At 46.4% G+C, this 26,914-nt stretch overlaps 1 protein-coding gene and 1 long non-coding RNA gene across 5 annotated transcripts in view; both read left to right on the forward strand.

Annotated features, from left to right (window-relative positions):
* Nucleotides 1–15,729, forward strand: part of ACSL1 (acyl-CoA synthetase long chain family member 1) — a 65,385-nt gene extending 49,656 nt beyond the window's left edge. For all 3 annotated transcript variants that reach the window (XM_006075113.3, XM_006075115.3, XM_025280140.2), the window contains 10 exons: nucleotides 2,017–2,151; nucleotides 4,011–4,145; nucleotides 4,993–5,088; nucleotides 5,909–5,981; nucleotides 8,837–8,925; nucleotides 9,905–10,021; nucleotides 11,490–11,633; nucleotides 13,446–13,547; nucleotides 13,679–13,750; nucleotides 14,104–15,729. In XM_006075113.3, the coding sequence (XP_006075175.1) occupies nucleotides 2,017–2,151; nucleotides 4,011–4,145; nucleotides 4,993–5,088; nucleotides 5,909–5,981; nucleotides 8,837–8,925; nucleotides 9,905–10,021; nucleotides 11,490–11,633; nucleotides 13,446–13,547; nucleotides 13,679–13,750; nucleotides 14,104–14,244 (1,104 nt within the window). In that variant the 3' untranslated portion in view covers nucleotides 14,245–15,729. The remainder of the gene's footprint in view (nucleotides 1–2,016; nucleotides 2,152–4,010; nucleotides 4,146–4,992; nucleotides 5,089–5,908; nucleotides 5,982–8,836; nucleotides 8,926–9,904; nucleotides 10,022–11,489; nucleotides 11,634–13,445; nucleotides 13,548–13,678; nucleotides 13,751–14,103) is intronic.
* A 2,310-nt stretch (nucleotides 15,730–18,039) lies between these two features.
* On the forward strand, nucleotides 18,040–24,489 carry LOC123332378. 2 transcript variants are annotated; one of them, XR_006640725.1, is made up of 4 exons: nucleotides 18,040–20,441; nucleotides 20,625–22,714; nucleotides 23,019–23,158; nucleotides 23,889–24,489. It is a non-coding gene; the product is annotated as an uncharacterized LOC123332378 (long non-coding RNA). The 2 variants fall into 2 exon arrangements; XR_006640726.1 differs by having other exon boundaries at nucleotides 20,625–21,332.
* Nucleotides 24,490–26,914: the final 2,425 nt, after the last annotated feature.

Here is a 26,914-nt window from a genome sequence, read left to right on the forward strand (position 1 = left end):
GAACTTTAATACTCATTTTAAAATTAGAAGCTCAAACTTTTGAAGGACACAAATATGAATTCAGAAAGATGAGATGTAAATGTAGAATTTTTATGAATAGCATCCCACAAAGCCTGGTGAGGCTTGAGTTCTGTAAGATGTCTCTGTCTCTCTTTTTTTTTTTTTTTGGCCATGCTGAGCAACTTGTGGGATCTTAGGTCCCTGACCAGGGATCACACCTGTGGCCCCCTGCACTGGAAGCATGAAGCTCTAACCACCAGACTTCCAGGAAAGTCCCAGAAGTTTTATTTTTGACTATGCTTATCTATACGGCACAAGTTGACTTCAGATTCATTTTTTTTTTCACCAATATCCCAAGTGCCCTTGGCAAAGTGGATGACCTTCAGCCAAGTTCTCCTTGAGCTGCTCACACACAGCTGTGTGACTCATTTAAAAGCTGACCAAGAACCATCTGTTTTTCCTTCTTGGACAGTTTTGCTTTGTATGCTTATGGGAGAAAGAGTGAGCACTGCTCATTCGTTTAATGTCTATTCATGAAGCACCAGCTGTGTTTCAGGCACTGGACAGGTATTTGGGGGTGAGGGGCTGATAAGGACTCTGCGCTTTGACCAGCTGCTGCCCTGGAGGATTTACTTCTCCCAAAGGACCAAGGATCTGCCAGCGGACACTTCTGTTTCCTGCACACCTCGGGAGAGCTTGCTCGTGTACAGAGTGATCACACATGTGTTGACAGTGGACTGTAGTTACCGCCCTAGTTTTCACAGTGCCCAGGAGTCAGTTCACACTGAACAAAGCCTCTGAGCTTTAATTTTTAAACAATGAACCACGGTGTACCATTCTAAAGTGGTTTCTGCTTTTAAGCCTGAGGTCTTTTGTACTTCCGTTGCATCATCCCTTGAATCTCTTTTTCCTTTTAAAATTTAAAACAGGCAGACTCTGTGTCAAGTGCCTGAGACCTGCCAGTGCAGCTTGCGTCAGACAGGAGGAAATTCAGGCACTAGGTTATAACCGAAGGCAGACTGCTCTGTGCAGTCTCAACTGCAGTGTATTCTGACAACTCAGATTTTTTTTTTAGTTAGATGAAAACAGGAAAAATGAAACTTTAAAAGGCTTAGACTGGGGCTTCCCTGGTGGCTCAGTGGTAAAGAATTCGCCTGCCAATGCAGGAGACACGGGTTCGATCCTTAATCTGGGAAGATCCCACGTGCCGTGGAACAGCTAAGCCCGTGCCCTACGACTACTGAGCCTGTGCTCTAGAGCCCGGGAGTCACAACTACTGAGCCCATGTGCCTGAACTACTGAAGCCATGCGCTCTAGAGCCCATGCTCCATAACAAGATAAGCCACTGCACTGAGAAACCCAAGCACCGCAACTAGAGAAAAGCCCCCACTCACGACAGCTAGAGGAAAGCTGCACAGCAGCGAAGACCCAGCACAGCCATAAATAAATAAACATTATTTAAAAAGCTTGGACTGTAGGCAAGTAGCTAAGTTTTTATTATGGGATAAATTAGACCTAAATTTTCTGGAAGGTTAAAAATAACTTGGATTATCTGATACCATGTCCTTCCTTTGGCAGATACTGATCCTGAAGCTAAAACAGCAGAACCTCTAATATCATCATTAAAAGCCACATTCCCTGGTTGCTGATTAGCTAGCTCCTCTATCTTCAGGATGATCAGGAGTAGTGCAATAACCCCCTGTTGTACAAGGACCCTAAAACACGAGAATGCTGTTTCATTTTATTTTATTTTTGGCCATGCCACATGGCATGTGGGATCTTAGTTCCCTGACCAGGGATCCAGCCTGCAGCCCCTGCATTGGAAGCTCAGGGTCTTATCCACTGGACCGCCAGGGGAATCCCAAGAATGTTGTTTTGAAAGCTCCCTACATTTAGGAACCTTATGATTTCTGGAAACTGGGCTGAAATGCTAAAACCAAAGCTTTGTGTGTCTGTGTGTGTTGCGTAACCCCCACTGCAATGATGATGTTTGTTTGCCTCTGTTTGCCTCTCTAGTGTGTGATGCTCTGTCATGGAGCTAAAATAGGATTTTTCCAAGGAGATATCAGGCTGCTTATGGATGATCTCAAGGCCCTTCAACCCACCATCTTCCCTGTGGTCCCCAGACTGCTGAACCGGATGTTTGACCGAGTAAGTGCCAGGGGCAGAGTGTGGGATCTCGAACCCAAAATTCTCTGCGAACGTGGCGGCTGCTCTTAGACTTGTGGGACTAAGAGAAAGCACTGTGAACGTACCTTATAAGTCAGAAGGCACAATACAGATGTGAGGTGGAGATTGCTTTATTTTCACAATAAACTCTTGGAGCCTCCGTTTTCTCACCTTGACAATGGACTGTTACCTCCTCCTCCATCTCATAAAGTTGCTAATTACATCACATGAAAATAATAGCTATCAAATGATTTTATTGGGCTTCCCAGGTGGCTTAGACAGTAAAGAAGAGTCTCCCTGCAACGCTGGAGACCCAGATTTGATCCCTGGATCAGGAAGATCTCCTAGAGGAGAAAATGGCAACCCACTCCAGTAATCTTGCCTGGAGAATCCCATGGAGAGAAGAGCCTGGCGGGCTACAGTCTATGGAGTCTCAAAAGAGTCAGACAGGACTGAGCAGCTGATGCTTCCACTTTCATACTGCTGTCTAGGGTAACAAGAGAGTGGAAAAGCTGGCTTAAAACTCAACAAACAAAAAATTAAAATAATAAATATGAAATGATTTTATAAATTGTAAAGTTCCACCATGTACAAAAATGCTACCTACTTACTAGCCACAGTGGGAGACGTGACTAAGCCAAGCCTGGGACCAAGAGAAGGTGGTAGGCAGTTGGACCACAGGCCACAGCCAGGGCAGGACCCCGTGTGATGGGAGCAATCTCCACGGTGAATTTGCACGGGGTAGTTTTAACGCTCTTCATGTTGAAGCATGGCTTCTGTCATCTATGAGAACCTTCTCATTTTTTTACATTTTTGTTTTCCTGCCAGCTAATCCCAGTTTCCATGGGAGACCTTAAGGTTTTAGCTTCTGTTAATCTGTTGTGGCCGTGATTGTTTAGTTACTCTGTTGGGTCTGACTCTGCGACCCCATGGACTGTAGCCCGCCAGGCTCCCCTGTGCATGGGATTTCCCAGGTAAGAATACTGGAGTGGGTTGCCATTTCCTCCTCCAGGGGATCTTCCTGACCCAGGTGTTGAACCCACGTCACCTGCATTGCAGACATATTCTTCTTTCTCATTTTTTTAATGGTTCTTTTTTTAAAGAAAATCGTAAGGCAGCCTTATTAAGATATAATTCACATTATATATGATTCACCCATTTAAATGTTTTTAGTGCAATTCAAAGGTTTTTAGTACATTCACAGAGTTCTGCAACTATCATTAAAGTCCATTTTAGAACATTTGTATCACTTCAGAAAGAATGTGGTATCATTCTGACCCCACTACCTCCCTCTACCCCATAAAATGAATCTACTTCCTGAACCTATAAATTTCCCTATTCTGGATTTTGATATGAGTGGGATCACGGAATATTCTTTTGTGACTGGCTTCTTCCACTTAAGTATGCTTTCCAGGTACATGTGTGTCATAGCCTGCATCCATACTTTGTTCCTTTTAATGGCCAAATAATATTCCACTGCATGGATGCAACATGTTTTATTTATCTGTCCAGCCATTGATGGTCAGTGGGGTTGTTTCCTCTTTTAGGCTGTTACGAATAACGCTGCTGTGAACATCCACAGGCAAGGGGCTCTATGGACGTGTGTTTTCATTCTCTTACGTGTGTGCCCAGGAGCAGAATTGCTGGGTCATGACTAACTCTATGTTTAACTGAGGAGCTGCCAGTCTGTTTTCTAAAGCAGCTGAACCATGTTACATCCCCGCCAGCAAGGCGTGAAGGTTCCAGTTTCTCCACATCTTCACCAACACTTGTTGTTACCTGACGTTTTAATTCTTGCCATTCTACTCATCAGGAAACCTTCTCATCTCTTGACTCATTAGATTTTCGGACAAGCAAACACCACGCTGAAGCGATGGCTGTTGGACTTTGCCTCCAAGAGGAAAGAGGCTGAACTTCGCAGTGGCATCATTAGAAACAACAGCCTCTGGGATAAACTGATCTTCCACAAAATACAGGTAGCACGTTGACTCTCAGCTGTTGCTTGTCATCTAAACTAATGTGGCTTTCAAACTTTCTGGGAGGGCTCTTTTTTTTTTTAACTGAAGAATAGTTGATGTACAATTTTATATAAGTGACAGGCATACAATATAGTGATTCACAATTTTTAAAGATGATGTTCCATTTATTGTTATTATAAAATAGTGGCTATGTCCCCCCAATATATCCTTGTGCAATATATCCTTGTAGCTTATTTTATACCTAGTTGTTTGTACCTCTTAATCCCCTAGCCCTTTATTGTGTGAGAGCTCTTTTTAAAAGAGAAGGTCAGCGAGAAAGAGAATTTCTGGCACATCTCTTAAAACTAAGGACAAAGCCATTAGCAAAACCTCAGTGTCCAAGAAAACTCTGAATAGTGTTTCGCTATCCAGGGCAGAAAAGGGATCAGGTAGCATAGCCTTTCTGATTCTCCATTTTGTTTTACTTTTCTAGAATTCTTGAGGTTATTTTTTTAGACATGAGTGATAAAAAAAAATATGGAATAATAGTGTGTTCCCCAAAATGTGATGGTTACCACAAACCCGTGACACTGTTGTTCTAATTCCTTAAAACACCTGTGAGTGTAGAGGTGTTGCTTTGCTGTCCACAGCCGCTGAGAGCGAGTGGCGTGGTTTTGGGCGGAACCAAACCCGTCAGGTGTCCCTCTTGGAGCGCCTGTGTGTGCTAGTGTGGAGTGAGTTCTGTGCAGCCCGCCGACCAGGAGCTGGTGGGCTAGGGCGTCAGGGTTCCCAGGAGGAATCTTGGAGAAGACCACCGCTCTCCTGCCACTTACCCTCACCCTCTCCCCTCTTCCTGCCTTGCAAGTCGAGCCTGGGAGGAAAAGTGAGGCTGATGATCACAGGAGCAGCGCCCGTGTCTGCCACCGTGCTCACCTTCCTGAGGGCTGCGCTGGGCTGCCAGGTGAGGGGCTCCCTGCCACTCCGTCTCTCAGACTGACTCACACCCACGCGGCCGCTTTCCAAAGGGTTGTCTTCTTCTCCTGCGTGTGCCCCTTCTTTTCTTCGGATGTGTTATTCCTGGGTGGCTTGGAGAAAGAAGCACACGCACAGCTTGGAGATCCTGCAGTTCCAGATCAGTGCAGTAAAGCCAGTGTTGCAGTAAAGCAAGTCTCCTGAACTTTTTGGTTTCCCAGTAGATATAAAAGCCCTGTCTACACCAGACTGTAGTCTAGTAAGTGTGCAGTAGCATTATGTCCAAAAAACAAGGCATTGTATATACCTTAATTTAAAAACACTTCATTGCTAGAAAACGCTAACCATCTTCTGACAACACAGCGTTGCCACCAACCTTCAATTTGTAAGACATGCAATCTCTGGTGCGCCTGCATGTATCTTTCACCTCTGGCAGAGTATGTGTTGTGTTCACCGTAGGGTAATTTTCACTGGGGTAAGGCACAAAAGATGCCTTTAGATCAGGCGTGAGGGCGTGGGGATGGGTCATAAACCACTCAGAGACCCTGGCTTACATGGGGGGAGCATCTGAGACTGGGTGACAAGTAGCCGTGAGCCCGCGGAGTGAGTGAGTCCCCAGGTGGATCCTGCGAAGTGTGACCTGTTGTGGTATTGTCTTCTGTGTGTCTGAGCATGCTCGCGCTGTAATAAAGCGTGTTGTAACGTCTGGGCTGAGGTTTCTAATCCAGCTAGAGGAACTTAGTTACCAAGCACTTGCAGTGGAAATGTGACCGTCCCCTCTCTTTCTGTCCCTTTGCCTGGGGACTCAGTTCTACGAAGGCTACGGACAGACCGAGTGTACTGCTGGCTGCTGCCTGACTGTTGCTGGAGACTGGACTGCAGGTACAGGGGGCGGGACTTTGCTCACGAGGATCTTACTCTTCACATCAAAATTGTTGGAACTGGGTTAACCACCTTAAACAAGTGCTGTGTCTCTGATGATTTGGCCTTGGGGCCAACAATCCTGTGAGCCCAGGAGCCCTGTGGATGGTGTCTCCCAGGGCACAGTGGTGATTTGGAGGCTCTGACTTGTCAGGTTGGGTGGAGCTCACATCTGAAGACGGTGCCCCTTATACTAGGTTCAGAGTGCTTGGCCCACCAGAGCTTTCTGGGAGTTGATTGGGGCCTGATTACTTGCTGGTGAATTTTAGTGGCATTTCCACTGTGTGCTGCACTTGGTGTTGAGACCCCAGGCAGAAATAAACACAGGTCCTTTTTCCCGAAAAAAAAGAACAGTGAACGATAAACACCATACCTGTTCTGGATGGGGTTCTGTGCTAGGCACTGAGGGACACAGATTACATGCATTTCATCCCAACAACATGCCTGTGAGGTCAGCCTTGCCACCTCTGGGAGGACACGGTTGATTGTTGACTAAGAAGCTTGTCCATAAAGTCTAAGATTTTATATAGCTTTATGCTTCAGAGCCAGGATCCCAGCCCACGTCTGACCACAAGACTTGTATGCCTCCCCTGTCCCATACCAGCAGTGTACTCTACACCATGATCAATAGAGTCCCTGATACATTTGCTGTTTTACACGTTTGAATATCTAATGACACAGATTCTAATATCAGGCTGTCTCTGGGAACATCATTCTGTTGCAATTGGCACTGACAGTTTATAAACCTTTTTCACAGTACTTATTTTTTAATCCCTGGTGCCTTACCAGCTAGAAAATTTGGAATAGTGACCACTTTAAGCTGAAATGATCAACACATCAGAAGAATGATTTGTGACACTCTTAAAACTTAATCTGATTTCTGTTATTTTTGTTTTGGGAAAATAGCCCAGTCCTAAGCACCCTTTGGTTAGGACTGGAAAAGGTCAGTTTTCATTCCAATCCCAAAGAAAAGCAATGCCAAAGAATGCTCAAACTACCACACAGTTGCACTCATTTCACACGCTAGTAAAGTAATGCTCAAAATTCTCCAACCAGGCTTCAGCAATACGTGAACCGTGAACTTCCAGATGTTCAAGCTGGTTTTAGAAAAGGCAGAGGAACCAGAGATCAAATTGCCAACATCCGCTGGATCATGGAAAAAGGAAGAGAGTTCCAGAAAAATATCTATTTCTGCTTTATTGACTATGCCAAAGCCTTTGACTGTGTGGATCACAATAAACTATGGAAAATTCTGAAAGAGATGGGACTACCAGACCACCTGAACTGCCTCTTGAGAAACCTAAATGCAGATCAGGAAGCAACAGTTAGAACTGGACATGGAACAACAGACTGGTTCCAAATAGGAAAAGGAGCACGTCAAGGCTGTATATTGTCACCGTGCTTATTTAACTTCTATGCAGAGTACATCATGAGAAACGCTGGGCTGGAAGAAGCACAAGCTGGAATCAAGATTGCCGGGAGAAATATCAATGACCTCAGATATGCAGATGACACCACCCTTAAGGCAGAAAGTAAAGAAGAACTAAAGAGCCTCTTGATGAAGGTGAAAGAGGAGAGTGAAAAAGTTGGCTTAAAGCTCAACATTCAGAAAACTAAGATCATGGCATCCGGTCCCATCACTTCATGGCAAATAGATGGGGAAACAGTGGAAACAGTGTCAGACTTTCATTTTGGGGGGCTCCAAAATCACTGCAGATGGTGATTGCAGCCATGAAATTAAAACACGCTTCTTCTTTGGAAGGAAAGTTATGACCAACCTAGATAGCATATTCAAAAGCAGAGACACTACTTTGCCAACAAAGGTCCATCTAGTCAAGGCTATGGTTTTTCCCGTGGTCATGTATGGATGTGAGAGTTGGACTGTGAAGAAAGCTGAGCACCGAAGAATTGATGCTTTTGAACTGTGGTGTTGGAGAAGACTTGAGAGTCCCTTAGACTGCAAGGAGATCCAACCAGTCCATTCTGAAGGAGATCAGTCCTGGGTGTTCTTTGGAAGGACTGATGCTAAAGCTGAAACTCCAATACTTTGGCCACCACATGCAAAGAGCTGACTCATTGGAAAAGACTCTGATGCTGGGAGGGATTGGAGGCAGGAGGAGAAGGGGACGACAGAGGATGAGATGGCTGGATGTCATCACCAACTCGATGGACATGAGTTTGGGTGAACTCCGGGAGTTGGTGATGGACAGGGAGGCCTGGCGTGCTGCGGTTCATGAGGTCGCAAAGAGTCAGACACGACTGAGCGACTGAACTGAACTGAACTGAGCACCCTTTGGCAAGAGAGTGAAGTGAGCTGTGAAAAGAAGCCTTGTCCTGTCTTAATGGATTTACATATAAGACATGTTCTTTCATAATCTAGGGGAAAGGCCATATTGGTCAGAACCATCTGACCGATCACGGTTTATTTTCATAGAGAGCGCAGACGTTAATTACATTTGTATGAGGGAGAGCAGGGCCATCAGATCATAGGAACCACATAAGAGTTTTAGAAAACCCACTTCCAGGTATTCAAAGAAACCCTGAAAATCAGCAGCCAAATTATTTACACTTTGAAAAGTACTTTGGAGCATCAAACTTAGGAAAGGTCCCTGAGAGACTTTTGAATGTTTCTCTCTCTTTTCTGGGAATAAACTCTCAATTAATTTGCCTGGAGGAGACAGGCTGTGTTTGCCAAGCCAGAGGTTTGCACCAGCTCTTCTCAGCATGAGAACAAGGCTTGTTGGAGATCAAAGCAATCTGGCCTAAGGATATTGGTCATCACATTAGGAGTGATCATTCTTTTATTTGATACACAGGCCATGTTGGTCCCCCAATGCCTTGCAGCATTATCAAGCTTGTTGATGTGGAAGAAATGAATTACCTGGCTGCCAAGGGCGAGGGCGAGGTGAGTAAAACCCCCACAGTCACCCCCTCAGGGCAATCGCCTCCGCTAACCAGCCACTTCTGTAACCAGCCACTTCTCAGCACCGCGGCAGGTGAAGCCACTGAGCTTGGTATTGCTACTGATCCTGCAGTCACCCAGGCTTCTTTTTGAAGCTGCATATGTCTAAGTCTCAGGGGGTGGGGGCATGGGGGGCACCAGCACCACCTTCTGCCGTCAGCACGATGGGGCTGAGGGCCCAGGAGGGCGGAAAGGCTTCAGGGCCCAAAGCCCCTGGCCCCAGCTTCCTGTCTGCTGACTGCCCTCAGTGCCTGAGTGACCGCCGGCTAGTGGAAGGTGTGCCCAACTGCTGTGTGACTGCATCCCCTTTGGGGCTTTCTGGCAGCTTGGAGCCAGAACCTAGGGTGATCGTGAGCCCTAGAATCTGCAGCCGAAGACACTCGGGAAGTAAGTGGGGGCATTGGAGGTACCAGCACGTCAGTGAGGGTCTGGTGGCTCCCTCTGGATCCTGGCTAAAGGTTCAGAGTCTGGCTAAGGGTTGAGGGAGACACACACACAAATACACACACACACACATACACACAGTTTTCTCTGGAGAAGTCCCAGTCAGTGCTCTTAACAGATCATCTTTTTTTCCCCCTCCCGTCTTACTGAGATAGAACTGACCCCAGCCCTGTGTAAGTGTAAGGTGATTTGACTCACATATATCGTGAAATGATCACGGCCATGGGTTTCGTAACCATCCACCATCTCATACCGCTAACAAAAAGAACAGTGATATTTTTTCCCCCTTGTGATGAGAACTCTTAAGATCTACTTTCTTAACAACTTGAAAACATCCCACGCAGCCGTGCTAAGCGTAGTCACCGTGCTGTGCGTGACATTCCCGGTCCTTAATTATCTTATAACTGGATGTTTGCACCTTTCACCTACTTCTTCCAATTTGCATGGCCACACCTCCCTCGCCCTCTTTTTCCTTCAGGTATGTGTGAAAGGGTCAAATGTTTTTCAAGGCTACTTGAAAGACCCAGTGAAAACAGCAGAAGCTCTGGATAAAGACGGCTGGTTGCACACAGGGGACATTGGCAAGTGGTTACCAGTAAGTGGTCCCCTCCCTTGTCGGGAAGACGAGCCCCAACAGGGCCACGGCGCCCTGACTCTCCCGCCTCTGTCTCCCTCGCTTCCTCTCCCGCAGGAAACGGGCTTACGTTTAGCATCCTCCTGTAGCATTTTCACTATAACTGCCGCACACAGGTTTTGTTTTGATACCTGACATCCTATCTGGTTGCTGCTTCTGGTTTGAAATCCAGAAACACTGCGACTGGCTTGTTTCCCACTTCCCATTTCAGTGCTGTGTCTTGACGTTGAGGCCTTGGTTCATTTCAGGGCGGGGGGAGAGGGCACTGTATTTAAGCTGCTGGGAATGGATGACAGGCCAGAATGTGTGAACACACGCGTTTCTTAGCATCGTCATCTCAGTAAAAACAGGGCAAGTGTTTAGAGGTTGAGGCCAAGCCCTTTGAGTGTAGCCTCAGAACTGTTTACCGTAGAGAAATTCAGAGTCCATCTCGGGAGTCAAGATGCTGTTGCAAGAAGCAGACCCTTAGACGTCACCACTTCTGCTGTTGTGGTGACGGCCATCGCTTTTCAGAGTCATTACTGATTTTCATTGCAAACACTCCAATGGCTAGTTTAATTACTATTATTGTGTAACTGTTCGAGTCTTACAGATTTAAGGTGCTTAATTTTTTTTTTTTTTTTTGCCTGAAAAAATATCCCCACCCCAAATTAATTCAGATTTCAGAATCCCCAGGCTATTTAGAAATAAATCAAGTCCCTCTTTCCAGACTCAGGAGGGATTAAGTATCCGTTCTAATTCTGACTCTGGCTCTCAGGAGTGCATCTCCTAATCCTAATCTCCGTGGACCTTAGTCCGCTCCTGTTGGAAACGGAGAACTGTTGCAGGCTGAGAGAACCCCGGGCATTTCCAGCAGATGACTCTGGGAAGTGAGCGAGTGACCTGCGGTGGGAATGGGGCTTTGGGTTACCAGAGGTGGGGAGGCAGGCACCCACTGGCGTTTTCGAGTCTGGCCCAGAGATTCTCGCGTCCCCACAGTCATCACCCAGAGAGCCAGGAGCAGGGACAGAGAGCCGTGAGTTGGCCCTCTGCAGCCCGTGCTCCACACCGAGCACCGTGGGGAGGACGAGCACATCTCTCCTCGAGAGCACCTTGACCCCGTCTCGGGCCCCTGTGACACAGAGTAAAGCTCGCCAAGCTGAAGGGAGCAAGCAGGGTTCTCTAGTTGGCTGAGAGGAGGAAGTGGAGTAAAAGGGACTCCCTCATCCCTTCTCTGTCTCACTACTCAGCCTGGGGAGGTTATGTAATCTCTGTCAGCCTCAGTTTGTCTCTCTGTAAAATGGGTTAATAGCCAACCCCTGCCAGACCTTGTTAGGATTAAGTAATAGTGCACAGGAAATGCTCAGTACCCTGAGTGGCCACTGCTGGTGGGGAAACAGCCCCTGGGACCTGCTCACAGCCCACACCTCCCCTCCGCACTCCCAAACAGAATGGCACCTTGAAGATCATCGACAGGAAGAAGCACATATTTAAACTGGCACAGGGGGAGTACATAGCTCCCGAGAAGATCGAAAACATCTACCAGCGGAGTGAACCTATCGCTCAGGTGTTTGTCCACGGAGAGAGCTTGCAGGTATGTGCTGCCTGAGCCAGGAGCTCTGTGGCCGGCGGGACACATGTATGCCTATAGCCGGTTCATATTCATTGCAAAAAGCATCACAATATTATAAGACGTCCAGGTACCTTCAGTGTAGTGGGAAGTTTGCCACGTGTGTGAACTGGCTTTCTGACTCTCTGACTTTGATGCCTGACTTGCTAGAACATAATCAACACATTATTGGGTTTTGTTGCTTGGCATTTCTTTTCTTTTTTTCTGTTTTCTCCCCCCATCTATTTTGTAACTAGAAATTTATGCCTCTTATTCTTGGCAGTTCTTAGTCTGCTGTACCAAAGGAAGTGGCATAAAAATACTGGGGGATAGGTAAAAATAAGCTTCTAATTTAATTATGAGGAGAAATATTGATATATGGGTTATAAGAAAGCTTAGAATTTTCAGACATATTAAATCTAACTTATTTATGGTATACCTTCTGCATCATTCTTGAGCAAATGATGGTTTGGAAGCCAGCATATCTTAAGGTTGAAAACCAATGTATTGCGATGGAACCTCATTTGCCAAAATTCTGGACAGATGGTGGAAAGGAAGAGAATGGGTTCTAGTTTTCTGAGGGTTAACATTTCTACAAATCAGAGGGGACACATGTTTGCCTAGAGCTGGTTCATATTCCTTGCAAAAAGCATCACAATATTATAAAGTAATTATCCTCCCATTTAAATAAATTTTAAAATATTTCTACAAATCTTGAAATTTTCAAATAATTGTGGCAGAATATTTTCCTATAAGAAAATACACCTATTTTTCTTCGAGAATGCACTGCATCTTCTTAGACCTAGAATCTTACTGTGCCTTTGATTTTTATTTCATTTCATTGTCACTCAGTTGTAAAGAATGAGGTGCTACAGTTCTTTTTTTGTTGTTGTTGTTATAGTTCTTTTTCTTTTTTTAAATTTTATTTTATTTTTAAACTTTACAAAATTGTATTGGTTTTGCCAAATATCGAAATGAATCTGCCACAGGTATACATGTGTTCCCCATCCTGAACCCTCCTCCCTGCTCCCTCCCCATACCATCCCTCAGGGTCATCCCAGTGCACCAGCCCCAAGCATCCAGTATTGTGCATCGAACCTGGACTGGCGACTCGTTCCATATATGATATTATACGTATTTCAATGCCATTCTCCCAAATCATCCCACCCTCTCCCTCTCCCACAGAGTCCAAAAGACTGTTCTATATATCAGTGTCTCTTTTGCTGTCTCATATACAGGGTTATTGTTACCATCTTTCTAAATTCCATATATATGCGTTAGTATACTGTATTGGTGTTTTTCTTTCTGGCTTACTTCACTCTGTATAATAAGCTCCAGTTTCATCCACCTCATTAGAACTGATTCAAATGTATTCTTTTTAATGCCTGAGTAATACTCCATTGTGTATATGCTAGAGTTTTTTTTAAAGTGAACCTGTATATATTTTCTTTTTGTCTTTTTATAAAGCTTTATCTGATATCTATCCCATTATTTGCGTATTTGACCCTATTTTATTTTTAAAAGTATATATAAAAATAAGTAAAACGTAGGGTTTTATTAGATTATGATTTCCAGTGGTTCTTTGAAAACATGTATTGCAAAATTCCCGATACTGTCTGTATTTCAGAGGCAGGAGTTGTTAACCTGGGCCCTGTGGATGCCAGGGCTGTTAACATGCTCTCAAGAGAGGGTCTCTAACTCCCAGATTCTCCCAGGGGCCACAAGCAGATAATAAGGTACTACAATTTTAGAACATTGGGACCAAACTGTGTAATAACTCACTTGTCTCTGTTAAAGGCATTTCTTATAGCGATCGTGGTACCGGACGTTGAGACGCTAGGTGCCTGGGCCCAGAAGAGAGGCATTGTGGGCTCCTTTGAAGAACTGTGCAGAAACAAGGTGGGTTCCAAAGTGTGTGGCCGTCCTCCTGAGCCTCCCTTTGCATTAAGTGCAAAGTGCAGGGACCCCTGCCCCCCGCGCCCCCTGAACCCACCACGGGAATAAGGATCTTGTTTTTCTTACCTTATTAGGATGTCAAAAAAGGTATTCTAGAAGACATGGTGAGGCTCGGGAAGGAGTCTGGCCTAAAACCATTTGAACAGGTAAGACTCACATCCAAGTGTATGAATTCCCAAAAAATGAGTTTTTGACTTGAGAGTGTTTTTTGTGAACAGGTTCTAGAAGAGGATGAGGTGATGTAAAGACATCATGCGGAAGAGAGAGTAGTGTGCTTTGGCTGGGGAGGGATTTCTGTAACCAGGGGGGTGTATCCTCTTCCTGGGAGGACAGGCTGTGGTCCTGATTCTGTCCTGATATCAGGCCACTCCCTACCCTATGTTGAGATGGTACAGCTGGGCCTGGCCTGTGAAGCTGGCTGGAATGGCCCAGAAGGGTCTTTATCCCTTCAGAGGCATCTGTCCTCCTTGCCTCCTTTGACTTCCTGGTCTCTTTACAGGTTAAAGGCATCTATCTCCACCCTGAACTCTTCTCTATCGACAGTGGCCTTCTGACCCCAACCATGAAGGCTAAAAGGCCAGAGCTTCGGAATTATTTCAGGTCACAGATTGATGAGCTTTACTCCACCATCAAAGTCTAATGCGAGGGAGGAAGCAGAGGGGAGTTTGACAACGGCAGGAAGGGAGGGAGCATCTTTGGGTGCCTCGTGCCTCCAGATTCTCATCATAGGAGCCTGGAGGGAATGGAACACTGCCTTACAGCCACCTCACGTCGCAGACCATGTCCACAGTGATCCATGATTTCCAAAATGAGCCTTAAAATATCGTAGAGGGGAAACTGCAAACGCGCTAAGTTCTTTACCAATTCCTCAGTTACAAAGGCTGGTGAACACTTTGTCTCCCCGATCTGCTAACCAAAGGGTTAGGACTTTGCTCTTTCTGAAATGTCTGCTACACACTGCAAATTCTGCAGATTTCTGCTGCTCTAAGAGTCCCGTGCACTGGAGGGAACCACCGTTCCGACAAGCAAGACCTGTCTCACCTGCAGGAGGTCGCAAGAGAACCAGAGGGTTGTTTTTTTTTTAATCCCTGTTACCCTCCCTTCCCTGTGTCACACTCACTCTCACGAACCTTCTGATTAACCCCTGTCCTTCCTGTCGGAGCAGAGATTCTCAGTGAAGCAAAGGGCAGACCCAGCTCAGAACAGCGCAGGTATTGAATCCTGGATGGACGGCCGCTCACCAGAGAGGATGGATTCTGGTGCCCATAGAGCAGAATGTTCTCCAACCCTCTTCTCCAGACCCAATTTCCTGATTTCCTCCATCTGTCGCCTCCCAGGGGTTATTTAAAAAAAAAAAAAATCTGCCTTAGACTCTGCAGTGACGACAAGCATTTCAACAAGGAAACAGCTGAATCAACCATGCTCAACTGTGACGCCTGAATAACTGTCCACTTTACCTTCGAGGAACCGATCACTCTGTCTCTGATGGATTTTAATGTGGTTTTCATATCGAAAGAGTATGTTGTGATCAAGTGGCTTCCCCCCCACCCCCGCCCCAGAATATAAACTCTCAGGCAAGGCATGTCTTTAAAAATATTAAGGAGGTAGATACACTTGAGTACTTATTGAAATGGATGGTGATAAATAAATGCTCTTCTATCGTAATGCTACTTGATTTCTATGAAATATATTTGACAAGCCAAAATTCTAGGACATAGGAATCTGGAAAACTCATTTCCTGGGATTAGATTCTCAAGGGTTTTTTTTGTTTTTTTTTTTTAAGTTAATTTGGGAAATTAGCTGCATTTCACTTTTACTGCAAGTCTTTGCTACATGTGACTGAACTTAGTTTTCAATTGTACACTGAAAGCAGTTGCTCTGGGATAGAGGAGTACCTGTATTATACAAGCACAACGGGGTTTGCCCTAAAGAGCTGTCGTTGTTATAACACTATTTGGTAGCCTAACTTCATACGTGTACCCTTAATTGCCCAAGAAGTCAATAATTTGTCACATCGGGGTATTGAATGTTTGCTTTAAGTGTTGGCTCTTTCTATGTTTTATAAACCAAAACAGAATTTCCAAAAACAGTGAAGGAAACCAAAATAAATATTTCTGCATTTCAAGAGAGTTGAGTGATGCCTCCGTTTTTCGTGCAGCAATCGCATTCGGGGCGGCCTCGGATGAGCACGCGTGAAGAGCGGGGCCGTGCTCAGCCACAGGCTCCTCCCTGTGTGTCCTCCCTGCCGGGGCACCTTCTCGGGGCGTCGTCATCCCGCCACTTCCAGATGCTGACCCGGGGCTCCAACCCGTTCCCGGCAGCAGCGGTCCTGCTGTGTTTCAGAGAAGAAAGTCATGGTGTGAATGGCACAGGTGTTCTTGAAAACGCAAATTCTCGTGGGGGAAAGCGACGTTGCAGGAGGCGTCGCTGCGGTGGGTGGTTCTGGGGGTTTTCATTTGGTGTGTCTTTAGTCATCCTCTTCCCATAACGCTGTCGGGGGAGATGGCTCATTCATAGCGGCTGACTGTTTCTTTTCCCCTGTCGCTACCCTACGCTGTCATCTTAAAAGACTTGTCTTTTCCAGAAGTGTGAATTAACCGCTCCCCACCCCCACCCCCCATCCGCCCCGGTCTCTTCTGTAGCCTGTTGTGTTTAAATATGCCTTCATCCCCTGCTTTGGCCTCAGTTTTGGGGTGCTGAAGTCTGCTTTCTTCCTCTAAAGTTTAAGCCCTGTGCACAGCTCTCTGGTAAGACTCCTCATCCAAGCTGCCTTTTTATCTTACTTTTCAAGTGCTTTACCTTCTTCCTTCCCTATCTCCCTCTTGCTCTCTCCTGTCATTGGGGAGCCCCTTGACCTTCCTGTCTCCTTGAGCTCTCAGCACAGGACTTAGGAACTGGTGAGTGTTTGTTAGATAACTCATTTGAACAAATACTGGAAAGTTTGAACCAAGCTTCTGTAATAAGGTTGATAGAAACATTGTCTTTTTCTTGTTTTAAAAAAATTCTGGTAAAACACACCTAAGATTTCCCATCTTCATCATTTAAAAGCATATGGTTCAGTGGCATTTAGTGCATTCATACCTGTGCGGCCGTCACCACCATCCATCTCCAGTACTTTGTCATGTTCCAGAACTGCAGCTCTGCCCATTAAGTAATAACCCTCGTTCACTCCTCACCCAGCCCCTGGCCACCACCATTCTGCTGTCTCTGGACTTGACTGCTCTAGGTGCCGTATATGAATGAGTCATACAGTGCATATCCTTCTTTGGCTTATTTCACTTAGCATTATGCCCTCTGGGTCCATCTGTGTCATCACAAATGTCAAGATTCTCTCACTTTTATGGCTGAATTAATATTTGTACGATTACATCACATTGTGTTTATCCAATCGTTTGTTGATGGACATTTGTTCCTACCCTCTAGCTATTGAGACTATCTAGCTATCCACTGTGAACGTCACTGTACAATATCTTTCTGAGTCCCTGCTTTCAGTTCTTTTGGATAAACACCCAGAAGTGGAATTGCTGGATCACCGGGTCATCCTGTGTCATTCATTTTCTGGGGAGCTGCCACACTGTTTTTCGCATCATTTTAGATTCTCAGGGACAGTGTACAAGGGTTCCACCTTCTCCACCTCCTTGGCTATTACTTGCTGGTTTCTTTCTCTTCTTTTGATAATAACCATCCTCGTGGGTGTGAAGTGATACCCCACTGTGGTTTTGATTTGCAAGCTGGAATCAAGATTCCCGGGAGAAATATCAATAACCTCATATATGCAGATGACACCACCCTTATGGCAGAAAGTGAAGAGGAACTAAAAAGCCTCTTGATGAACGTGAAAGAGGAGAGTGAAAAAGTTGGCTTAAAACTCAACATTCAGAAAACGAAGATTATGGCATCCGGTCCCATCACTTCATGGGAAATAGATGGGGAAACAGTGGAAACAGTGGCAGACTTTATTTTTGGGGGCTCCAAAATCACTGCAGATGGTGATTGCAGCCATGAAATTAAAACACGCTTACTCCTTGAAAGGGAAGTTATGACCAACCTAGATGGCATATTCAAAAGCAGAGACATTACTTTGCCAACAAAGGTCCGTCTAGTCAAGGCTCTGGTTTTTCCAGTGATCATGTATGGATGTGAGAGTTGGACTGTGAAGAAAGCTGAGCACCAAAGAATTGATGCTTTTGAACTGTGGTGTTGGAGAAGACTCTTGAGAGTCCCTTGGACTGCAAGGACATTCAACCAGTCCATCGTAAAGGAGATCAGTCCTGGGTGTTCATTGGAAGGACTGATGCTGAGGCTGAAACTCCAATACTTTGGCCACTTGATGCAAAGAGCTGACTCATTTGAAAAGACCCTGATGCTGGGAGGGATTGGGGGGCAGGAGGAGATGGGGATGACAGAGGATGAGATGGCTGGATGTCATCACCAACTCAATGGACATGAGTTTGGGTGAACTCCGGGAGTTGGTGATGGACAAGGAGGCCTGGCGTGCTGTTATTCATGGGGTCGCAAAGAGTCAGACGCGACTGAACTGAACTGAATGATGATAAAGTTGAGCGTCTTTCCGTGTGCTTACCGGTCACGTGTATATCTGCTGGGCAGTCTGGCTCCGGACACTGAGCTTTCCACCTCACACTGTGGAGGTTGCTTCTTGTCTGCCTGGGCCAGTAACCTCCTGACAGAGACGTGTCATTGGATTGTTTCTTGGTGCCAGTAGCTATGCCTCCGAGCTTCAGTCCAGATGGTTTTGATTCCTACCTAATGGTTTTTCTTTGCCACAGCACAGACTGTGACCACTTGCCAGTGTCATTCTGGTTTATAGCTCATCATACATGAAATACAGTTGCTGTCTGTGATGTTGGAAACCCCAAATCCATCAAGGATCAAAAGTCAGGTAGAAGCAGCTACTCTATTTCAGGAGGAAAGTAGGTGTAAAGCTGGGTCACAGTCATGTGGCAGGTTCATGAGGACCCCTGGACGTCCCAGGATCGTCAGCTGTGGAGGCGATGACAGCTCTGGGTGTCGTGGCCTTGCTATGAGCAGTGCACCAGGCTGTGCTCAACTTACGTTCTCATTCAATCCTCACAAAGCCCCCACAAAACTTCAGGCTACAGATCCACAGTTCTGTGTCTAGCATCGGCTAAGTGCCAGGCACAGTTCTGAGCTGCGGGAACTCGGCAGCGAGTACAGCACACGGGATCCTTGCCCTGTAACTCTCTGCCGAGAAAGATAGACAGCAAGCAGACAAGTGAGTGAACAACTTCAGATCACGATGGGGGCTTTGAAGACAACAGGTGGAGTCTCGGTGAGGGGACCACAAGGGCCTGTCTTCAGTGTTGTGTCCAGAGAAGGTCTCTTTGAGGACGTGACACTTGGGGTGATAACCTGTAGATGGAGGAGGAACCCTGCAAAGCTTTGGAGAAAGAGTTTTCAAATAGAAGCAGCGTGTGCAAAGGCCCTCAGCCAGGAACCAGCTGGCTCCAGTCCAGGCACTAAAAGGAAACTGGCGTGGCTGCAGCATCATAAGCACGGGGAAGAGTGTGACTGAGAGAAGTTAGAGAAGCGCGAGGACCAGTTACCAGGCCCCGCAGCCCAGAAAGGAATCCGGGGTTTTTAAACCAGTAAAGGCTTCTGAGGCAAGGAGTGACATTCCCTGAATGACCCCTCCAGCCAGGTGCAGAGGGGTCAGAGGAGAGGCCGAGTGAGGGTGAGGACAGGCTCACCTGTAAGTGAGGCAGCCTGAACCAGGTTGGTGGCAGTGGAGACAGAAGACAGTCAATTTAAAAGCTGTTGGTGGCCGAACCACTGTGCTTGGGGAATTGGGACGAGGGTGGGCTCAGGGGTGAGCCCTGCGGTGGATGGTGGAGCTGTACTTACTGGGGTGGGAAGACCCTGGAGAAAGGACTTGAGAGGCCGGGTGGGGCCGATTTCCATCTCAGGTTCCTGCTGGACAACTCAAAAGATAGATATCATCTGCCACTCAGAAGACTGCTCGGGAGATGACAGATTGCAAAGTTAACAGCCACAGAAAATGCAGGCTTTATCAGGCAGCCTGAGGAAGCAGGAAACCTGGAAGGAAGTGGAGCAGGCCCCAAGCAGAGCCCCAGGGGACCTCCACGGTTGGGGGCATTGAGAAAAGGGGCAGCCACGGGGGTGGAGAGTCACCTGCCGGGAGGAAGAACACGGTGTCCCTGAAGCCCAGAGAAAGAGTGTCAGGGGGGAGGCTGTCGGTATGACAGCCTGCTGTTGCATCAGGGAATAGGGTGGGGACGGAGGAGCTGGATTTGGCAATGGCGGCAAACTTGGCAGTGAGTGTCCGGCAGAGCAGGGAGGCCAGGAGCCTGCTGGAGCGAGTTCCTGAGTCCTAGGGAGTCAGGACACAGGGTGGCCGGCTCTGTCTTGAAGTTTTGTCCCATGAGTAAAGGGATGGTAACTGGAGAACGGCAGGGAAGTAGAGAGTCTTGCTTTTTTGTTGTTGCTGGTGGTGGGGGTTTTGAAAATGAGAGATACAGTGGTGACGATGACCCACCAACCCAGAAAGTGATAAAGCCGGAACGAGGAGGGACAGCTGTCCTGAGACGGGGCAGGTTAGAGCCGTAGTCAACTGCAGAGATCCCCCATCAATGGGGCATTTCGATAGGATGCGGCTTCTATTGTAATAGGAAGGGGACTAGAGAATGTGGGGTAGATATGGGTAGATCTATGGTGATTGACCTAGAAAAATGAAGGAGCGCCTATCTGAATAGTTCTTTTTTTTTTTTTAATTAAAGTATTATGTCCTTGTTATGGATGAGAAACGTGAGGCTTGGAGAGATCGGCCAACTGGTTCTAGTAAGTGACTGAGCTGGATTTTCTGACTCCGAGGCCTATCCGTGTCTGGGCCACCTTCCTTCTGTCCCTCCCCCCGGCATGGTATGATGCCTGGTGAGTGTCCTGGGCCTCCCAAAGGCCCCACTGCTGTGTTGGATGAGTTTTTTGTTTTGTTTTGTTTTGTTTTGTTTCGTTTTTAATTAGGCAACCAGGGCCAGCTAGTCTCCACTGCAGTTTGAGTCAAGCCACCGGGAGGAATCAGGTAAATGCCAGGGACTCTGGACTCTGCTTGTCGTGTTTCATCCTTATTCCCAGTGATGGCTGCTTTTCACAGCGGAAGAGAAGCTGCCAGCCTGCCCCCAGCCACTCGGCAGAGCAGTGGACAGAGGACTGAAGGGAGCACCGTGAGAAGGGAGGCCGTGGATCTGTTGGATGATCAGGCCCAGAGCATCTCTCTCGCCCCCACAGTCTCCACCCTCTCCGCAGTTACTATGGAAGGTGGTGGCCGTGGCTGTGAGTGTGGCTAAAGGGGACTCTCCTGTGGCTCACAGCACAGAGACAGCTCCTCTGTGTCCTCCCTTAGCTGAGCAATCAACCCCCCAAGCCCTGCAGCCAGCTGCCCTCTCACCCCTGTAACCTTGAATGATGCTCAACTCTGTGTTCATCTTGATCTCACCCCTTCACCCAGCATGAGGAACTGGAAAACTCGCCAGCCTGACTTATTCATCCATACATCTGGCATAAAAAGAAGTCTAGCGTTTTCATTTTGACTTCTCACTCCTTCGCTGCTGATTTCCTCGGATGGCGGCAGTCTCGCTGGGTGAATTCTGCTTCCCCAGCACTGTTCTTCAGGTGCAAAGGGATTCATTCTTTGCCCGGAAGCAGCATTCTTTTCACAAATATATTTTGCATGTAAGTTCCTAGCCACTCTTTTTTGTGGAGATCTTTTAGGGAGGGGATGGTTGTGGATGTCACATTTATCTAATAGAAACCGTCCTTGCCAGCTACAAGGTCCCTGCTCCACCTGGAGGGCGTGGGGAACCAGTTGGCTCACACTCTGCTTTGGGCAGCGAGCGCAGGTCCAGAGGGACTCTTGTTCTTGAGTCTCTTGCTTTCCCACACCCACTGATACTGGTTCCTGCCAGCTCCCTGCCCTGCCCAGGCGGAGCTGTCTCTAGGCTCTGCCATCTGGGAGAAACTCCAGGGCAGCCACAGGCGGCTCAGGCACCAGGATTGCTGCTGCTAACCCTGTGGGCCATCAAATCCGTCCCCTTCCCACATTCCCTTAGTCGCACCGCCCAAGAGCGTCTCTTGCCCTGACCATGTACCATCCTCTTACTTGATGTCCTTATCTCCTACATTGATCTCTACTAACTCAGCCCCTTTCCCTCCACTTGCAGCAGGAATGACTTCTCCAAATCCCAAGTCTTAGTCACATGATTCCCCTGCTTAATCATGCCCAGGTTTCCTATTGCTCACAAGTTGGAACCGCTGAATGTACTTAGAGGAAGGCTTCACAAGCCTGATCGTACAGCAGATCCCCAGGGGATCTTAAAATGCGGATTCTGATTCAATAAATCTGGAATCAGGCCTGAAATTCTTCACTTCTAATAAGCTTCCAGCTGAAGTCAGTGCTGCGGGCCTGTGCGTTATACTCTGAGGAGCAAGGAATGCAGGGCTCCTGCCTGTCTCCCCAGCCTCATCCCTTGCCACCTCCCCAACTCTCCTCCAGCCACATGGGGCTTATTCTAGCTCCCAGAAGGAATCAGGCTCTCACTTACCCCTGGGCCTTTGCACGGGCACCCTCTCTAGAGCACTGTCTTACGCTGCCTGGCTGGCTCCTGTCCTTTATTGCAGTGAGACCATAGACGCTGCTTCCTCTAGGAAGCCTTCTCTGATTCTCCAAGTCCAGGAGACAGATTACTGAGCATATTTGTGGTCTGGCAGTGATGTGAGGTGGAGGGATAAGGAGATAATCTTTTTCTGTTAAGGCACAAAGTCAAAGGGGTGAGTGACCTGCACACGGCAACAGCCAGAGAGTGGGGTGGGGGAGCTGTTTCTTGCTACAGAAGGTTCCAGGAAGATGGTCTCTGTGTCACCTGGGGTTAGAGGCAGGTGACCTGAGCTTGTCTAAAGGTCCCTGGCTCGTCCACTTCTCCCTTCTCAGCTAAGCAGAAAGGGTCCCTGAGGAGAGGACCCTGCTTGTCCTGGACTTGGAGAATCAGAGAAGGCTTCCTAGAGGAAGCGATTTCTATGGTCTCACTGCAATAAAGCACAGGAGCCAGCCAGGCAGGGTAAGAGAGTGCTCTAGGGACGGTGCACGTGCAAAGGCCCAGGGGTAAGTGAGAGCTTGATTCCTTCTGGGAAGTAAGCAAGCTCATTACCAGGATGAAAACTTTTTCCAGAAAGTTCTTTTCTGACCAGAGCTTGAGAGTGAATCATGGAGACGAATTTCTCGTGTAGAAATTTTATGTCCCTTCTTTCCTTAAGAAAATCGTTTTCTTTGGGGTGTCTTTCCATTTCCTTTCCTCTTTCTCAGCTGTTTGAGCTCCTCTGGTCCTTGTACAAGTCTGAGTCATACAGTTATTCCCTCTGCAGGTTGGACGTTGGTTTTCCTCAGTGAGAGTGAAATCCTGGATTTTGCTAGAATGCTCCTGCCTGGGTTCCTACACCACAGTCTGAGTCCTGCGGGGAACTGGGAACGGAATCTGAAACACGTGACAAAGCATCGTCTGGAGGTAGTGACCCAAGCTATTTAGCCCTGTGATCTCAGCTTGGATAAGAGAAGTGCCAGTTAGGTCTGGAAAAAGTAGAACATTAGTTACAGAACAAACAAGTTTAGTAGCTGGGTATCCGAGCCAGGATGGTGTTGGAAAGCACGTGACCTGGGAGCGAGGGAGCCAATGTCATTGCTGTTTGTTCCAATGGAAAAAATCTTTCTGCCCTCTGACTTAGTAAACGATACAGAATAGTCCTACCTTTCTGAATTTTTATTTCCCCTTTTTCTAAAAGAGGAGGCATCCAAGGGGAGGTCTCCTTCCTCCTGGCCCCGCCTCTCACCTTCCTGGAATGATTCTTTCTGCAGTGTCAAACCGTTGGTCTGTTTGAAATAGGTAACTACTTTAGTTTCTTCCTGTTGAGAATGACCAGGCTCAGTGGGTTATTCTTGTGCATACCCAATAACTCACAGGTGCGTAAGAAGTTAAAAAAGAAAGTTGGAAAGTTTAGGAAGTAACTGATTTCCTTTTCCACAACAGAAAATCATCCTCTTTGCCTTAAGGGAACCTTACTGGAATGGCTTTGATACATTATGGAAGAGCATCATGCACATGAAGGAGAAAATGAGTTGAGCAGTGGCAGTTAAGATGGCTAGCCTTATCAATCTTGAACTGACTTTTAATCAACTGTAAACATTATTGACAGTGAACATAAGGAAATAGCTCTGATCTCCGGTTATTTGTTTTCCAGCCTCCAGTCCCGTTCCTCTGCTGCCCTCTCCTGGACATAGCACAGAACAGCACATTCATCGGACGGCGCTACCAACAACTAAGAGGAGAGGCTCAGTGAGAAGTGGTTAAGCCCTTCTTCTGTCTTGTTTTGTCACTAAGTCGTGTCCGATTCTTTTGTGACCCCATGAACTGTAGCCTGCCAGGCTCTATCTGTCTAGTAAAGTTGCTCAGTCGTGTCTGACTCTTTGCAACCCCATGGACTGTAGCCCGCCAGGCTTCTCTGTCCATGGGATTTTCCAGGCAAGAGTACTGGAGTGGGTTGCCATTTCCTTCTCCAGGGGATCTTCCCCACCCAGGGATCGAACCGGGGTCTCCGGCATTGCAGATGCTTTGACCTCCAAATTCTTACTCTCTTATCTTAATGATAATCCTATAAGATAAATAATAATATTCTCATTTATACTTTACTTAAACATCAAGCTAATAATTCCAGGATATAAAACTCAACATTCAGAAAACTAAGATCATGGCATCTGGTCCCACCACTTCATGGGAAATAGATGGGGAAACAGTGGAAATGGTGACAGACTTAATTTTGGGGGGCTCTCAAATCACTGCAGATGGTGACTGCAGCCTTGAAATTAAAAGACACTTGCTCCTTGGAAGAAAAGCCATGACCAACCTAGACACATATTAAAAAGCAGACATTACTTTGCCGACAAAGGTCCATCTAGTCAAAGCTATGGTTTTTCCAGTAGTGATGTATGGATGTGAGAGTTGGACTATAAAGAAAGCTGAGCACCAAAGAATTGATGCTTTTGAACTGTGGTGTTGGAGAAGACTCTTGAGGGTCCCTTGGACCCTCAAGGAGGGATCAAGGAGATCCAACCAGTCTATCCTAAAGGAAATCAGTCCTGAGTATACATTGGAAGGACTGATGTTGAAGTTGAAACTCCAATACTTTGGCCACCTGATTCGAAGAGCTGACTCATTTGAAAAGACCCTGATTCTGTGAAAGATTGAAGGTGGGAGGAAAAGGGTACAATGAAGGATGAGATGGTTGGATGGCATCACCGACTCGATGGATATGAGTTTGAGTAAACTCTAGGAGTTGGTGATGGACAGGGAGGCCTGGTATGCTGCAGTCCATGGGGTTGCAAACAGTCAGACACGACTGAGCACCTGAACTGAACTGAACTGATAGAACTAATATAGAGATCAACCTACTCCACTGAACTGATAGAACTAATATAGAGATCAACCTACTCCACAAGGAAGATATATTTCTGCAGAGAAGTGTCCATACCTAACCACTCTGTTTATCCCAAGGATCCAGAATGTTTTTTAGTTCTTTATTTTCTGTATTTATATCAAAAAAGCAACAGTTTTTGTTTTTTCTTTAATTCTCCAAACATGGAAGTATATTACATAGCTCAATGATCGGCCCGTAGGCGCTCTGCAGCACCTCTGAGCTTCCTCACATGGCTCCAGGTTCCTCCCTGGGGCTCCAGACCTGCTGGCTCCTGTTTCCAGTCCTGTCAACACCTGGCCCCACCCCACCCTGTCCTTACTTCTTCACAACCCCAGTGCACATCCTATTGGTTCTTTCTCTCTGGAACTCTGACTAATACAAGTGGGTATGTGATGCACGCTGGTAAAATTAGAGTACATCTTTTTCTGAGATTGCTGGGACATAGCTGGCTTTCTCTGAAAGATGGAATTCCGATGTGAAACACGGAAGAGCTGCTGGGTGCAGGCTCCCGGACAGAGTCCTCAGATCTAGCACAACCACAGCTACTTCCTCCCTGTGGGCTGCTCCTTAGTCTCCTCACGTGCAGGGTGAGGTTCTGGTGCCTGTCACAGCGGGTTATTGAGAAGATGAAATGTGTTCATAGATGCTGAACACTTAGATCGATGCATGGATCATAGTAAATGCTCACTAAATCCGGGCGATGATGATGACAGCACCCAGGCTGGGGGAAAAGCTCAGGCTCCAGAAGGGCAAGGAAATAGATTCAGAGCCCTGGGGGCTTCTCCAACCTGTAGGTCAAAGTGAGCCATCTTGCCACTGGACTTTTCAGTGACATGAGCTCATAAATTCTTTTAGCATTTAAACCTACTTGGGTTGAGTTTTTATCTCCACCCAGAGCACTGAGCCTCTTCTTGTTGTAACACTTGGGTGGTTTTCAGCTCCATAAGTGCAAAAGGTTTGACTGTAACCCCTCTCCTGGGAAATTGAGCTAACTTTCCACACTCTTATGAGTTAACAGCTTCCAGTGATTCTAGGAACCCTATTTCTAGGCATCAGTGGGGAACTACCTTCAAAACCACAAAGATGATTTATTCTTCTGTGGCAATTGCCCAAATGATTCCTAAGTGGGGTGAATAGGTGTTTCACTGAAAAGGAATCAGGAAGGACCTGTAAACAAAGAAAAGGCGACCAACTTAAGGGAAATGCAAATCAAGAACACAATAGGATACCATTTCAACTTGCTACTCAAGAAAAATGTTTAAATCCTGAAAATTCTAAATATTGACAAGTATGTGGAGTGAAGGGCACTTTTACATATTGCTGATGGGGGTGTAAATTATATAGTCAACAAAACAATGTGTAAAAATTGGCATTGTTATGTAAAGCTGAAAATGTCTTTATCCCATGAGGCAATACTACTACTACTGAATCTATCCTTGTCTCTTAGGTTTGTGACTGCAAGACACTTAGGTTTGGAATAAGTGTCTTGCAGGAATGTTTAGTGTGGCATTGTTAGCAACAGCAAAAAGACTGAAAACAACTGATGTTTCCATACACAGGAGAATGGATTAGTAAAATGTGGTATACTTAATACATTCCAAAGACAATGAAAATGAATGAATGACAGCTGCCTGCATCAATGTGGATAAACCCCAAAATCAAAAGCTTTGAGTAAGAAAGAGCACTTCCAAAATACATACTAAATATCATTTATATAAAGTTTAAGACATACAATAATTAATACATCATTTAGGGATGTATCAAGGTAGAAAAAACATGGAAATGAGAAACAC

This window comes from Bubalus bubalis, chromosome 1, assembly GCF_019923935.1.
Source record: "Bubalus bubalis isolate 160015118507 breed Murrah chromosome 1, NDDB_SH_1, whole genome shotgun sequence".
NCBI classification, from domain to species: domain Eukaryota; kingdom Metazoa; phylum Chordata; class Mammalia; order Artiodactyla; family Bovidae; genus Bubalus; species Bubalus bubalis.